A 16384-nucleotide genomic window follows, 5' to 3' on the forward strand; every position below is an offset into this window, starting at 1 on the left:
CAGAGAGGCTGATTTCTTTCAGACTGGACAAAACAGTCAATCTCTCATTTTAATCCATACTTCAAGCTGAATACCACTTTGATATTATATTTCATATCTGGGTTTTATTGACTAGAGGCCCTTTCTTCTGAAGGAGATTACTGGAATAGTTGCTACCATTTTTAGTTCTCCCAAAGGGACAAAGGAGACCGTAGGAGTCTGTTGGAGACAGTTCTCTGTGGGTCTGTGTTCTGCATGCCTTGTGAGCAGAAGCACCAACAGCTTTTGTTTTGATGCAAGCGGCCTGGGAAGATGGGAGATGGAGCTAGCACCTCCCCCAGGGGCAGAGGGCCGGTTTGTTTGCAGTCCAGGATAATAAGATAATGTCTCTTCCAAGGCAAAAGCCCCTGATGGGGTTCGGTTCCTCAGCTGCATTGTCACCACCTGCCCTCAGGGGGCTGGGGGGAAGGGGAACACAGGAATGAGAAGCTCAGGCTGCCTGCTGTCCTATGAGTAACACAGACCTTTGCCTCTGACCCAGCAGGGCCTTGTGACAGGCTAATGTGATAGCTTGCGAGTAGGGTGAAATAGTAATTCTTTACAGTTTTTGACAAAGAGTCCTGAGAAGGATCCTGGAGACCAGGCACTAAGCTTGGCGGGGTCTTTCATGCCCCCTCACTAAGGCCTACCACCAAAGGGTGAAACAAAACGACTTCTGTGCTCCCCACTCAGGTTCAAATCATTCACTTCTTTACATTTCCTCTTTTTCTGAAGCTCCTCCCCATTATAACGTGGTCTTGTAAACTCCAAATTAAAACTGTTGGAGAGATGACGGATTAGTCATTGTAGAACCATGATGAACAAGCATAATGGCCAAGTCATATTAACATGAAAAATTTTGGTCTGCCTTTGGCGTGTGTGACTATGGTCCTTTTTAACATACCAGTCACTTTCACAGCTCTGCGCCTTTGCCCCTGCTGTCCTTAATTGGAATACTTCTCTTTCTACCTTTAGAAATTTCACTCGTTCGTAAATGGCTGGCTAAAATCTCATCTCTTCCTTAAAGACTTTCTTAGTATCTCTCTGTCCCCTCCACAAAAGCAGAATTATTCCCTCCCTGTGGGTACTTTGTCTCGGTCAGCGGCACCGCGCTTTTCCCACTGTATCATCATTGGCCAGGGCATCAATCTCCCCAGCCTCGTGTGTGTGCTTCCTGAGGGCCCAGAAAATGTATTTGCCTCTGTAGCCTCAGAACCTACCTGTAGCAGGCATGCAATGAATCCTGGTCGAATGGTTGCAATCTAATTATATGTACTTCTAACACCACCAACCAGGTAAGGGGTGGGGTGGTTAACTACAACTGAGTTATTTGAAACTCTATTATCCTGTCATGAAGAAGAAACAGGAAACTCCCAATTTTCTAACTCCCAATTTCTTCAAACATATTAATTATGAAAAAAATAAATAAAATTCAAAATACACACTGGAAAGTTCTAAACCACTTACTGTTGCAAAACATGTAACACTCTCAAAGACATTCCTTACTCTCTCTTGCTGTGGCCATGGCATTTCTTTTTATTATGAATTAATCCTAGCTGCCAGGTATAAATTAAAGAAAGCTGTCAGCTCCTAGAACCTAGAAATATAACCTCTATCACTGTAAAGCACCTACTGTGGTGAATAACCAAGTCCCATGAGCTTATTAAATTAGGTTCTTAACAGTACTTGTGAATCTGAAAGTTGAAGTACATCCTAAATCCAAGCTTGCTCCACCCCTAAACTAAGAACTGCTCACCTGGGTTTCCACCTGGGTGACCGAGAGTGCGACCGTGCCATTCTTTGACTCGTGAGGCACTATCCACTTTTTACACTGCAAAGGAACACAGTATTAGCGAGTTTGTAGAAAGAGCCTGCACCCTCCTCTAAAAACAGTGAATGCTACAGACAAAAAGCTACTTAAGCCCTCTGTGCTTCAGTTTTCTCATCTGTAAAATGGAGATGATAATAGTAAGATCTACCTTATTGGAATGTTGTGAGGTTAAAATGAATTAAATCAGGAGTCTGCAAACATTTTCTGTAAAAGGCCAGATAGTAACTATTTTAGGCTTTGCAGGCCAGATAAGGTCTCTATGCATCTTTTTCTTCTTTTTTTTTTATTAAACAACCTTTATCAAATGTAAAAACTATTTTTAGCTCAAGGCCCCACCGCCCCCATACACACACGACAGGCCCCAAATACCAAATACAGTGTAACTTTCTGATCTCTGAGCGTGAGAAGAGCTTAGAATACTGCCTCATGCACAGCAACTGCTAAATAAGGGTTCCAAAGTGAGGAAAAAAAATTACCTAGAATTCTTCTCTCCCAACACAACCACTACTACTACCTGCCTGTCTTTCACCGGGTACACATAAACATTTCATATAATCACAGTCAACATGTTTAGGAACACTTGATGATATCTCCTGCTTTTTAAATGGTTGGATAATAAGAATTACAATGCCTAATTATAGTACTCAATTGCTACCTAATTTCCACCAGATAAATATACCGAAACTTAATTAAGCATGATTAGACATTTAGCTTGCTTCTGATTTTTTGCCAAAATAAATGTCAAATAAGCAAATTTTAAAAGACACATAAACTTGATTTTTAAAATATTCTTCAGTCTTTAAAAGGAACCGACAGCTTTAGGAATTGAACGTAAAAATACATGATTAGGGTATAAACTTCTATACTAGCTATTTTTTACATTTTAGTAATCCTCCTCAGTTCTGATACTATAATTAACTAGTTTCCAACCTACTGGCCCCAAACCCCTGGTGGCTTTCAAAATTATTACCATGGGTCCATGAAAAATACATACATACGGCCACCATGCACAAACTACATAACACAGATCTCTTATATTATAATCTCTATTTTGCAAATTTCTGAAGCCATTGTGGTGATTACTGAAATATAAACGGCTTCTTGCCACTATATGTGGTTTTTCCGCTGACTGATTCAAAAAGTACAACTGTTGATATGTGGACATTGTTTTAAAAAGAGAGTCCTCATAGTCGAACATTTGCAAACTATTGTTATAAGGAATTTCAGAAAAAAAGTAAAAGCATATAAGGTCAAAGGACTTGAATCAGATCACTTATCAGAAGTGCATTCAATTCAGTTATAACACCGCTTCTTTGCAAAAAAAGAATTTGCAGCTAGTAAGAACATTTAGTTCAGATGTACTATGATATTAGGACACTTAAGGGGAAAATGTTTACTTAGTAACTAGAAATATCAAAATGCATTCATTCGACAGATGTTACTGAGCATCTATTTTTGCAAAGCACTATGCTGGGGATACAGCAGTGAACAAAAACAAGCAAAAATTCCTGCCCTCCTGGAGCTTACATTCTATTGAAGGCGCTTATAACTTAACCAAAGAGGCTCTCGGTATCGGTTCATCAATTGAATTTTGTTCAATTAAACTTAACAAAAATAATGACCCCAATGGTTTTATGTGGTGGTGGGGAGGGGGGGCGACACCAAATATTGATGGTGATGATAAAAACCATAATTTTTCTGAAAGGTATTCTTTTTTTTTTCCATTTTATTATTTTGAAAAACAGATTTGTTGAGGCATAATTCAGATCATACAATTCACTCATTTAAAGTATACCATCCAATGTTTTTTAGTATAGTCACAGGGATGTACAACCATCACCACGATCTAATTTTAGGACATTTTATCCCCTCTAAAAGAAACCCATTAGTAGTAGTCTCTCCCCATTCCTTCCCTCCTTCAATTAGCCCCTAATTTACTTTGTTTCTATGGATGTGCATATTCCGGACCTTTCATAAAAATGGAATTATACAATATGTGGTCTTGTGCGCCTGGATTCTTTCCTTTAGCATAATGTTTTCAAAGGCCATCCTTGTTTTACCATGTGTTAGTACTTCATTCTTTGTATAGTTGAATAATATTCCACCCTATCGGTATACCACACATCTTTATTCCTTCATCTCTCAATGGACATTTGGATTGTTTATATTTTGTTGGTTATTATATATAATGCTGCTATGAACGTTTGTGTGCAAATTTTTGTGAGGACATATGTTTTTATATCTCTTGAGTATATACCAAGGAGTATAATTGTCAGGTCATATGATAATGCTAGCAAATTGAGAGACTAATAAATTTTTCCGGGCGGCACCATTTTTTTACATTCCCACCAGTAATATATGATGGTTACAATTTTCTACACCTTCACCACAATCTGTTGTTGTCTGTCTTTTGAATTATAACAATCTTAGTGGTACCTCAACTGTGGTTTTAATAAGCATTTCCCTCACGATGGGTAATCTTCGAGTATGTAAGAAATGACAAAACTAATCTTGTCTACTTTCCTTTAATCTAATAATTTCAGCTTAAACTTATTTTTCTAAGGTAACAATTTAAAAGAAAAAAGGCAGCTATATATACTGAGATGTTTGCATGAGCTTTATTGATAATAGGGAAAAAAAACCACCCAAACTAATTATAACCCAAATGCCCAACAGTCACTAAAAGATTAAATGAATTCAAAACATATACATGTGGTCACTTCCTACCTTTCTCCTAGCCTTAGTCTATCACACCACATTACTCGCTTTTCCTTCATCAGGCCATGCTGTTCCTACCATGTAGGTGGCTTTCCCTCAGCTTGACAAATCCCTCTTCCTTCAGGACTGTCTGACCATCATTTCTCTTGGGATTTTCTCCTTGACTTGATATTTCTCCCCCTGCTGAGTTTCTTTATTTTGGGGAATTCTGGGTTTATTCTGATTGTTTCAATATGTTGTGATTATTTGTTTACAGAATTGTATTTATTTCAATTGACAAAAGACTCCAAAAAGCACATTACAGAACACGAAACTCAAATGACCTATGGGAATCTTGAGAAAGTCGACCACATTAATAACTGAGTAAACATAAATTATCATAACCATTCCACACCCATCGGATTGACCAAAAAAATTTAAGTTGCATATTCCAGAGTGTTGATGAGGACATAGAATGATGGGGACTCCTATATATTGCTAGCCAAGTATACATGAGTATAACCAGTTTGGAAGGGGTTGGCAGTACCTGTTAAAGTTGAACATGCTCATATCCCACAGCCCAGTAATTCCACTCAGGGACAGACCTTAGGAAAGACATTCTCAAACTTTAATGTGTGTCAGAATCACCTGAAAGGCTGGTTAAAGCACAGATTTCTGGGCCCTATCCCCGGTGTGGGTCCCACTTCTGGCAAGTTTCCAGGTGACGTGGAGGCTGCTGGTCCAGGGACTACAGTACTGCTGGTTTAAAGGGAAAGGTGGAGACCACTTGGGAGAAAATGTTTACAAGTGAGATTCACTGATTATGCAATAAAAAAAAGGTATTTTTCTTGCTAATATTAAAATGAGCTTTATTAAAATGCAAACTATTCAGTCAAAAATCGGTGACTTTAAATGCATACAAATTATACCTCAAAGCTGTTTTGGGGTGATGAATATGCCCTAAGATTACATCAAATATTATGGAGATGGTTGCACAACTCTGCAAACATACTAAAAACCAGTGAATTGTGTGTGCACTTTAAACCTGCAAATCATATCTCACAGTAAAGCTGCTTCTTAAAAAGTTACTTTGTTTGCAATTGCTTAGTGCACATCAGCTAGTAATGAAAAATACTGGCTCAGGGGCTTCATGGATAAGAGAGGAAAGTTAATTTAAACCCCAAAATCTAAGCTAAGAATGGTTTTTACATTTTTAAAGTGTTGTAAAAAAAAAAAATATGCAGAATATGCATGCAACAGACAAAAACTGTAAGTAGCCCATGAAGCCTAAAATATTTACTATCTTAAGGTTATTTTATTTACTGGTCCTTTTCATAAAAAAAGTGTGCTGATTCTTGATTTAAACTAACTTATGACTAGCAAAATTAAAGGAACCAGCTTTAGGAGGGCAGGAAGAGGGGACGGAAGGAGGAGGGGGGAGGGGCACAGGAGGAGGGGGGAGGGAAGAAGAGGGGCCAGGGAGGAGGGGGAGGGGAAGGGAACAGGAGGAGGGGGAGGGGAGGGAGAGAAAAGGCTGAAACACCAGCAGACTGGGGAGATGTCGGCAACAGAAAATAAATTCCTTTACACTGCTACTTCAGAGTGAACTGTACAGGGGCAGGGGTAATGAATGAACCCTTGAACATATAAAGACTGGACTGCAGGGGCATCCGCTCACAAGAGGATGCTGTAGGTGATGCTGGTGCCTAAAGAGACCGCCCCTACCAGGACAGCACTGGGTACATTCCTCACCAGATGAAAAAGACCCAGCCTCAGGAATTCTCTTCTTCCCACAACAAGGCTTTTGCTTCCCCTCAGACCCTTGCAATCACCAGCAATTCACTCAGCTCTCTACAACCATACCCCCTGGGGCTACCACCTGAGCTCTCCTTTTACAACCAAATTCCTCAAAGGGATGCCTGTAAACATACCACAGTCCTTCTCTCCCGAGTCTTACCCTCCCGTTCATGCTTGGCCCCCCACCAATCTGGCTTTCGGCTCTGCCACTGCACCAAACCACTGCAGTCAAGATCACTAGTGAAATTCACATTGCCAAATCCATCCAAAGGTTATGTGTCTTCCTCCTAGACCCACAGCAGCTCTTGACAGTCATTCACACCTTCCTCTCTGAAACATTTTTCACTTGGATTCCAGGATACTACACTGACCTGCTTTTCTTCCTGTCTCCTTTGTTAGCTTCTCCTCGTCTCTCCCCAGCCACCACCCTTTCCCCTAAATAGTGAACCCAGTCTTTCTCTAAATAGTTAACTTCAGTCTTCGCACTTGCCGTCATCTATACTCTCTCCAGTCTACACTCTTATTCAGTCTCATGGATTTCAATACTCTCTATAAATCAACAACTCCCAAATTGTTATTTCCAGCCCTCACCTACCTTCCGTATTGTGGTCTTACATATCCAACAGCCGACTAGATGCTGTAAACAGTCCAAAAGCAAAGTCCTGACCACCCTCCAAAATCTGCTTCTCTTACAGTCTGTCCTACCTCAGTAAATGGCAACTATTTGCTCTAAGTTTTCAACAAAGAGAAAACATAAATGTCCAATAAACATAGAAAAAGATACTCAAGGCTAACCTAACCAGGAAGATAAAATTAAAACAATAGATACCATTTCATACCCACAAGATTTGCAAAAAAAAAAAAAAAAAAAAAGTCTGATGCCCTATGTGTTTACAAGAAAGTTGAAAAAGAATTTCTCCACTAAGGAAAATTCCTCCCCCAAAAAACCATGAAGCAGAAGAAAGCTCTAAGTCTGTACTCAAAACAATATGCAAAAGCATTTAAAAATATTTTTTAACTTCATCTTGAATCAAAAATTTAAAAACTAAGAACAGAAACAGACCAAAATTCAGAGTAAAATGACAAAAAAAAGTTAATCGAACTCAGAAAAAAATAGGAGAATAAGACTAAATTATCTCAGAAGCGAACAAATTATAAGGTGCCCAAAGAAGAATAAACTCAAATATAAATTTAATAAGGGACAGTGAAGAAGGTCAGGAAAACAACCAAGAAAATGAAAATGAATGCTTGTTGTGGAGAAAGAAAGAGAGTAAGTAGTGGAAATAGAAGATTGGTAAAGAAGAAATAATATTTGTATTATTATAGTTACTGAGAAGAAAAAGCAATAATAAAACTGAACTAGTATTTGAAACTATAATTCAAGAAAACTTTCCAGAAATGGAAAAAGACCTGACTCTACCTACCTACTGAAGAACTCGCTGGATACTTGGGAAAATTAACCTAAAACAATCAACTCTGAAACATAGCTTAGTAAAAACTATTTGACATCAAAGAAAATGATAAAATCCTCCAGAATTCTAGGTAAAGAGGATAAATAGCTTACAAATCCGAAAGAATTAGACTAGCATCAGGTATTTCAAAACCAACATAAAAAGCAAGACAACAATGGATCATTTAACATTTAAAAAATAAAATCAATGAAAGTAGGTGTGAACCAAGAATATTATATCAGCTAAGTTATCCCTTTAATACCAAGGCTACAGAAAATAAGTTTTCAACACACAAAAACATAGGGAATTTCTGCACTTATTAGCCCTTCCCAAGGAATCTACTAGAGGATGAGCTTCATCCAACCATATGACAAAAAAAACATCTGCAAAGTTGACAATGAGCATTTTAAAATATGTAAATGAACATATGACATTAAAAAGAAAGATGAAGATGAAGGTAGAAGACTCATGTAAAATTACTGCATATGGTGACAGAGTAGAAACGTTGCAACTAAAAAAAGGCAGTGTCTACGGCCATGCCACCCTGAATAAGCCTGATCTCATACGAACGGCCTCGTAAGCTAAGCAGGGTCAGGCCTGGTTAGTTCTTGGATGGGAGACCACCTAGGAAAACCAGGTGCTGTAGGCGTAAAACATGAAAAATAAAAAATAAGGGATTGTAAACTGACAAGTTCCTTGCAATCTGTGAGGTCAACCAAGGATTACCTCACCTAAAAAAAAAGGCAGAAGAGAATAATAGTAAAAGCTCGATGTTATGTAGGTAATTGCTGGGTTTCAGGCATACTGGGGCGGGGGGGGGGGGCCTCTGATAAGTCAGATAGTAAAAGGTTAAACAAATCCACACAGTGCTAGGACAACTGTATCTCCTTAAGCAAAAGAAGTAAAGTTTAGCCCTACCTCATACCATGCAAAAATTAACTCAAAATGGATTAAAGACTCATATGTAAGAGCTAAAACTATGAAACTCTGAAGAAAACATAAGGATAAATAATCCGAGACTTTGGATCAGGAAGCGGTTTCTTAGATCTGACATCAAAAACACAACAAAAATAGGTAAACTGGGCATTATCATAATTAAAAATATTTATAGTATAAAAGACGCTATTAATAAAGTAAAAAGACAACCCACAGGATGGAGAAAATTTTGTGCAAATCATATGTGATAAGAGATTATAACTAGAACATATAAAAAACTTACAATTTAATAATAAAGGACGATCCAATTAAAAATGGGCAAAGGAGCTGAAGAGACATTTCTGCAAAGACGATGTACAAATGCCCAACAAGCACAAGAAAAAAATGCACATCACTAATCATTAGAGAAATGTAAATCAAATCAATGAGATACCACTTCACACCAATCAGGAGAGCCATATTCAAAGATAATAACGAGTACTAAAAAATGTAGAAATAATGGAACCCTCATATTGCAAGCAGGAATGTAAACTAATGTAGCCACTTTGAAAAAGTTTGGCGATTTCTTAAAAAAATTAAACATAGAGTTTCATTAATGACCCAGAAATAAAAATATATGTCCACACAACATTTGTACATAAATATTCATAGCAGTATTATTTATAATAACTAAAAAAGTAGAAACAACTGAAATGTCCATTGAGAGATAAATGAATTTTAAAGATGTGGTGTACTCACACGATGGAATATTATTTGGCCAAAGAAAGGAATGAAGTACTGGCACATGGTTAAACAGGGATGAACTTCGAAATCATTATGCTAAGGAAAAGAAGCTAGTCACATATAAAAGATCCAGACTAGGAAAATCCATAGAAATGGAAAGCAGGCTGGTGGTTGCCTGGACGGGGGAAGCATGGGGGGTTCTTTTTGGGGTGATGAATATGTTATAAAATTAGACTGTGATGATGATTGCGTAACTCTGTGAATATACTAAAAAACTTAACTGTACACTTTTAAGTGAGTGAATCGTATGGTATGTAAATTATATCTCAGTAAATCTGTTACCCCCCTCCCCCCAAAAACCAACTGACAGAGATTCCACACTAACTGTGAGTTCAGTATTTTAAAATGCAAAGAATTCTCTCAGGAAAGCCTCTGCAACAAAGCAGCCACACTTCCAGCACGGAACCAAACCAAGGCAGAGCCCACAGAGCAAGAGGGCAAACAGCACATCTAAGGGAACCAGACCTGAGGATGGATTATTCTCTTGGCCACAGAAGCTAGGTGTTCTCACCAGTTCTCTAGTAAGGAGCTAGAAGTGAATATAGAATCCCACTGTTGGCCTATCATTGACCTATTTTGATTACAAAGAATAATGTATTTCTTAAGAATACATAAAAGTTTAAATAAACTGGTTAAGGGCATTTAAAAAGGTTAACAAAAACACAAACCTTCCTAAATACCCCAATTGTTTTAAATAAAAGAGCAAAAAAAAAAAAAAAAAAAACACACACATCTTATAGAAAAAAATAGCAAATGTAACAAAATACATATAAATAAAATATTATGATAGAGTTGAGACCGATTATATCAGTTCTAGCAATAAAATGGGCTTCATTCACCTACTATAAATAAAAAGTTTCAGTTTGGATCACAAAGCAAAACTCAAGGAGTTGTACAAAAGATGCATCTAAAATGAAGTGATTCTGAAAAGCTAAAAATAAAAAGATGGCCAAATTACACGAGGCAGATGGCAAAAAGAGAGCAGGGGTGGTAATCCTGAGATGCGGCTAAGCAGAAATCAAGCCCCAAAGCACTCATACAAAGAAAAACACTTTTTAATGCTAAAAGCCACAACCCACGATGAAGATAGAATAAAAATATACATATTCACATGACTATAACATAGCAACCACCTTTATGAAACAAAAACTACAAGAGATGCCAGGAGACATAGATAGAAACACACTAAATAGGATACTTTGAAATGGCACTCTCGCTGGTATATTAGATCAGGTGAACCTAAAACAAGGAGATAGAAGATCTAAACAGCATAATCAATAAGGTAAATCTTAAGGATATTTATCAAACTCTACACTCTGATACTAGTGATATTCTTTTCAAGTGCCTCCACGTATTCGCCCAAAATAATCATATATTAGATCACAAAGAAAACATCAGTAACTTCCATAAAATAGAAATATTACAAACAATACTCTATGATCATAATGCAATAAAACTAGAATTTACTTAAAAAAAAAAAAAAAACAGAAAGGCCCATCCACCTGCAAATTTTAAAGCCTCCTATTAAACCGTTCCTGGTATTCTATAACTAAAATTATAGCTTTTTAGAGAAATGATGATAATGAAAGCACTACATATCAGATTCTATGGGATGCATTTAAAGCAGTGATCAAAGGAAAATTCGTTGCACTAAATATATTTACCAATAAAAATGAAAGAATAAAAATAAATTCGTTTCCGTGATAAAAAAGAAATAAACTAAAAAAAAAAAAACAAGGTAAACAAAAAAAAAAGCACAAGAAAGGAAATAAAAACATAAAAGTAGAGGAAGAAAAATTCAAAATTCTGTAGTTTTTGAAAAAATTAAAATAAACTGCTATACAACGCAAGATAAAAGGGAGAAAACACAAGTATACAAAATAAGAAATGGCAAGGGGGAAATAAACACTGAAATAGAAGAAAAAATTTTCAATCACAAGAGATTACTACGGAGCCCTCTATCTAATAAATTTGAAAATCCCAATGAAAGGGATAATTTGCTAGAAAAAAAATTAATTACTAAAATTGACCCCATTAGAGTTAGAAAGCTTAAACAGAACAATTTCAATAGAGGAAATAGAGAAAATTATTAAGGAAATAATTTATCCTGTGAAAAAGCATCAAGTCCAGATGGTTTCACAGGGGAATTCTACCAAACCTTCGAACACTAGATAGCCTCAGTGCTCTAAATTATTCCAGAGCAGATATATCACACACACAAAAATATCAAGCCTACAAGAACTCCGACTTCTCGAAGAAAATGAACTAGTCAGAGACTAGGAGGCAAAGCTGCATAGAGATCCATTAAAAGGAATGAAGAATGAGACCACACAGGGTAAGGAGACTTAGAAAGCCAATTATTAACTCCTTAACAGTCTAGCTGGAAAAGGAGGAGAGAAACTGGGTTTCAGTTGAATAATAGGGGTCTAGGGAGGAGGTTTCAAAATGGCAGCAACTCGAGTAGGTTTATTGCTGATAAGGAGGAACTATGTGCCTGGCACTGAGGGTATATTGTAGAATGACAGTCATAGTTGAGATGCCTCTAGGTTCAATGTTTCCTTTGATTCCTAAATATTCATTGCAAATAATAGTCGATCTCTCCCAATATTCTAAGTTTACTTATTACCTTCTTCAATGACTGAAATTAAATTTTTATCAACAGTGGCATTTTATGATAATTTAGCAAACATTCCTGCCAGTGACTGCTAGAGGCAAGGCTTACAAAGTTGAAAGAGACCTAAGAGATGCTAAGTCTTCGGTGGATAAAAAGGATCACATGAGTGCCAGTACTTCCTGGTTCACTAAGTTTGTTAAAACTACTATCTCATTTAATCTTTGTGAGCCTTTGAAAAAGCTAGAATTACCTCCATTCCAAAGGTGAAGAAACCAAGCCTCAAAAAGGTTAACCAATCCGCTCCAGTGCAGGATCTGAAACTGGAATCCAGGTTCTCAGACTCCAATACTAACACTTCCCCACCTTGCGATTCTTACCTTCAGAAAGATGACCCCGTAGAGACTGCCTGGATCTTTGTGTAGATGCTCAGTCAGCAGAAAACTGGACTTTAGCACACTTGAGAATAGTTGACATCCTGCATCACATCTAAAATTGCTGTCTAAATTTGGAAAGCAGTTTTTATGCCCTCTAGCTACCTGGACATTCTGTAGCTTGTAGGACATAAAGACTATGTTTTATTTATTTTGATCTCAAGGATTATGTTTTATTTAGCTTGGTTTCTGCCCCCCTCAACTTTATATATAGTGCCTTTAAACATTTTCTCCTTCAACATTAGTATAGCTTCATTCATTCACCTAACTCCATAACTCTGATATCATTTTTAATATAATCTAGGGAGCAATATAAAACTTCAGATTTAAGGACTGATAGAGTACAGGGGGAAAGGGTATCATAGAATAGCTTTTTGAATTTAGCTATTACTTTTAAAAAGTCAAGATATTTTTGTGCTCTGAAATTTTTACAAGATGACAATAGTTTACAACAAGACCAAGTATGCTTAAATGTACTTTTCCATAAATGTCTCATTTGATCCTTAAAACCACCCTGTAAGAAAGGTAAGGCAAAATGCTCTATAATCTCTAATTCAGAATTGAGGAAATAGTCCCTTAGAGAGGATAAGTGAGTTACTTGTTCAAGGTAATCAGATACAAAGGAATTCAAGGAAGTCCTGACTTCATATCTCCTACTTAATCTATGATGCCTTTGCCTCACCTAGATAATCTTTCTTCACTAAACTGATAAAGGTGGAATAAAAGATGAAAACTAAGATGCTATTAACAAATAAGAAACAAAAAAGGATAGCTAGAAAAAAATCCCTGTCTGTCATTGGAAAGAACATAAATGCCTAAAAGTCTTCCTACAGAAATCCTCTAAATGTTGCCTTTTGCTACATACAGATTGTTGGTGGGAATGCAAAATAGCATCTTTTCACAGTAAAAAAAAAAATTCTAAATCGTCTAGGAATGTACATTAAGCAATCATGAAAAAGATTTTACATTTCTTCAACGATGTGTTTAAGTAGTGAAAAACTGGGAATAACCAAATAAATAAATTATTACAGCCATATAATGCATTGCTCTGTAGTCAGAAAAAAAATGGTTACCAAAGAGAATTCACTTAAGAAAAATTCATGTATTTGTCTCTGCATAGAAGAAGACTAAAGATGCATACCCAGTGCGACCATATTCACAATGGTTACTTGAAATGGTGAAATAGTGTGCCTTTTTTTTTATTATGATTTTTTAGTATTTTAGAAATGTTGTGTGAGTATTACTATTTCTATATATAAACGTTTCTAATAGACGTTTTAAGGACCTCTGGGGTTGTGAAGCAGCAAGGCTTTCAAAAGAACGTTTTAGTAGCCATTTTAAAAATACCATTTAAAAGTAAAGCATTACTATACCATTACTATTAAAAGAGCATTGAATTATATAATGTTGTACAAACGCAACTTGTATGTTCCCAACCGATGTTACCGCAATTAAAATAAAAAATACCGTTGAAAAATAAAGCATGAATACACACCAAAACCTCTTTTCAAATTCTAGTCTTTATTTGTAGTAGTTCGCATTCAGAAAAAAAAAAAAACTCAAAAGGTGGCCTCGCCAGAAGTCTGAGAGACCTTCTTGATTTCTACCTGCAGTTTTTACTTTGTTCCAGAAAAGAAAAAGCATCACGAAAGGGGCAGCTCGAAAAGCACATGGGCCGGAAAATATTTGGGAGGATAAGTTTCTCTCCCATTTCTTTCCCTCCCTCTCGACCGACAAAACAATCCAGACGGTGACTGGCTCAGTTTCCTAATGCACCCTGGTTAAAGCACAAGAGATGCGCCAATTTGTTTTTAAAAAGACAAGTTTTACTTCCCAATGCAGGATAAAGAGCAGCCTTCGCTACTCATTCTGGATGTTACCAGAAGATGCCGCGGTGCAGCAGGAGCGCCTCTGGAGAAGGACAAAGCAGGGGCTCTTCGGCTCGGGTCCCGCAGGCAACGCGGCCCGGACCGCATCAGAGACAAGGGCACCGTCCCCGGACACCACTCTCCCCGTCCCCAAGGCAGACGTTCCCAACCCTCGGGGCCCCAGCCCGCGCGACGATGCAGGAGGATCGCGGCTGCGGCAGCAGGTGCCCGAGTCACCGCGCATGGGATGGAACCAGCCCAGTGGCTTGAGGCAGTGGCAAGGGAATGAACGGTCGCCCGAGAGAAGGCACGAGCCCAACGGCCTGAAGCAGGGCAGCGGTCGCTCAGGATTCCAAACTGGGCCCCCCGCATCCTCCCTGCCACCCCACCCGCACCCCAAGAGCTGCCCCTCCCGGGCAGCGGACACTCCCTCCCCGCGGGCCCGAGCCTCCCTACCCGGCCCGCCCCCAGAGCTACTCACCCAGCCGGGAGGTCCCCGCAACCGCCACCGCCGTCGCCGTCGCCACCGGCCCCAAAGCCCTCGCCCCTCCAAAGACCGTTGCCTCCCAATAGATCCACAGCTACCTCTGCCGGGCTGCAGGACCCGGAACCACTTCCTTCCGGAACCGCCTCGCTCCACCCTATCCCCGCCTACTACCGCGGCCACGCGCTGGGTTGGCTCTCCAGATTTCTGCTCTCAACGGTTTCCCAGCCTGGATGCCCTGCCTGGGCTGCTGTGGTCAGAGCGCCTGCGCCCTCTGCTGACCGTTCCCACCACTGCAGCTCTGTCTAGAGCGCGTGCGCTGTCTGCCGCCCCGCCCGCTGGAAAGAAAGGACTGCTTTGGGCATTCCAGGTCCTGGGATCCTAGGGGTTGAGGTTCAAGGGCTGGAGCTTACCCCTTAGTCAGGGGCAGAAGCTTGGTTCTGTGGACCTTTCAGCCCCTGGCTTGGCCCTCAAAGCCCTTCCAAAGCCAGCCCACCTGAACCTGTGCCATTGTGGCCTCTCTCCCTGCCTACTCGATTTCTAACCATTCCCCATGGGCCTCATGTTAAGCTTCTACCCAGAAAACAAAACCTCCCCTCTGGACCTTCCTAATAGATTAATGATACTAACATCTCTCCACTATCCAATTCGAAATATTGACTCATTTGTCTGCTCTCTTGATTTCTCTCCTCCCAAACTCCATTAGCCCCCAAAGTAGTATGTCCTCCCTCTTGGAACTTTCTCACTTGACAATTTGATATTCTTTTTACTTCTTGCAAGATTTCTCTTTCTGGGTCCATCCCTCTAGTAGTACAACATTTTCCCCTCCCCGTCACTGTTGTCTACTGACTGCAGTAGTTTCTTTCTCCTTCCAAATTACTGCCATCATCCTGATGGATACAACACCCATGACTAAGTTGTGTTTCCTTAACTTCCTCAACCCAGATGACTTACCTCTACTCTACTTGCTCCACGCATTCCCAGGCACATATTCTAGAAAATCTAAGCATTCATCGCTTCGTGCCGCTACATCTCTAAAATCTTATGTTTAAAAATCCCATTTATTTGTACTCACAATCCTCATCCTTGCAGCTCTGCTTCGGTCCCAATTACTTTTTTTTTAAACGCCTACAGCACCTGGTCTTCCTAGGTGATCTCCCATCCAGGTACTAACTAGGCCCCACCCTGCTTAGCTTCTGAGATCAGACAAGATCAGGCACATTCAGGGTGGCGTGGCTGTAGACAGTCTCAATATACTTATTCTTCAAAGACCTCAGACCTTTCACATCTCCTGAGCTGTCTACCTGACATAAGCCCAGGGCCTTTGACGTCAACCACTCTTGTGAGCAGAGTCTGTTGAATTGCCCTTTGACACATTCTAACATCAAATGACCATTTTAAAACACTCCAGTTATCTGCATTTTCAATTCCTACATATTGCCAAGCACTATCCCCAAGGAAAAAGCCATGCAAA

The 16384-nt window shown here is 39.0% G+C and overlaps 1 protein-coding gene and 2 pseudogenes across 7 annotated transcripts in view; 1 reads left to right on the forward strand and 2 right to left on the reverse strand.

Annotated features, from left to right (window-relative positions):
• The window catches only part of BCLAF3 (BCLAF1 and THRAP3 family member 3), a 53192-nt gene extending 38153 nt beyond the window's left edge, over positions 1–15039 (reverse strand). For 3 of the 7 annotated variants that reach the window (XM_036226687.1, XM_036226685.1, XM_036226684.1), the window contains exons 1-2: positions 14908–15039; positions 1775–1849 (exon numbers count right to left, since the gene is read on the reverse strand). In XM_036226687.1, coding sequence (XP_036082580.1) covers positions 1775–1815 — 41 coding nt within the window. In that variant the 5' untranslated portion in view covers positions 1816–1849; positions 14908–15039. Of the gene's footprint in view, positions 1–1774; positions 1850–5194; positions 5965–6938; positions 7163–14907 lie in introns of those variants that run through there. The other 4 variants (XM_036226681.1, XM_036226686.1, XM_036226683.1 and 1 more) reach the window with 3 other exon arrangements.
• LOC118607893 lies at positions 8321–8443 on the forward strand (annotated as a pseudogene).
• A 996-nt stretch (positions 15040–16035) lies between the features above and the next one.
• LOC118608116 lies at positions 16036–16154 on the reverse strand (annotated as a pseudogene).
• Between the last annotated feature and the right edge of the window lie 230 nt (positions 16155–16384).

This window comes from Rousettus aegyptiacus, unplaced genomic scaffold (assembly GCF_014176215.1).
Source record: "Rousettus aegyptiacus isolate mRouAeg1 unplaced genomic scaffold, mRouAeg1.p scaffold_m13_p_9, whole genome shotgun sequence".
In the NCBI taxonomy this organism is placed as follows: Eukaryota; Metazoa; Chordata; class Mammalia; order Chiroptera; family Pteropodidae; genus Rousettus; species Rousettus aegyptiacus.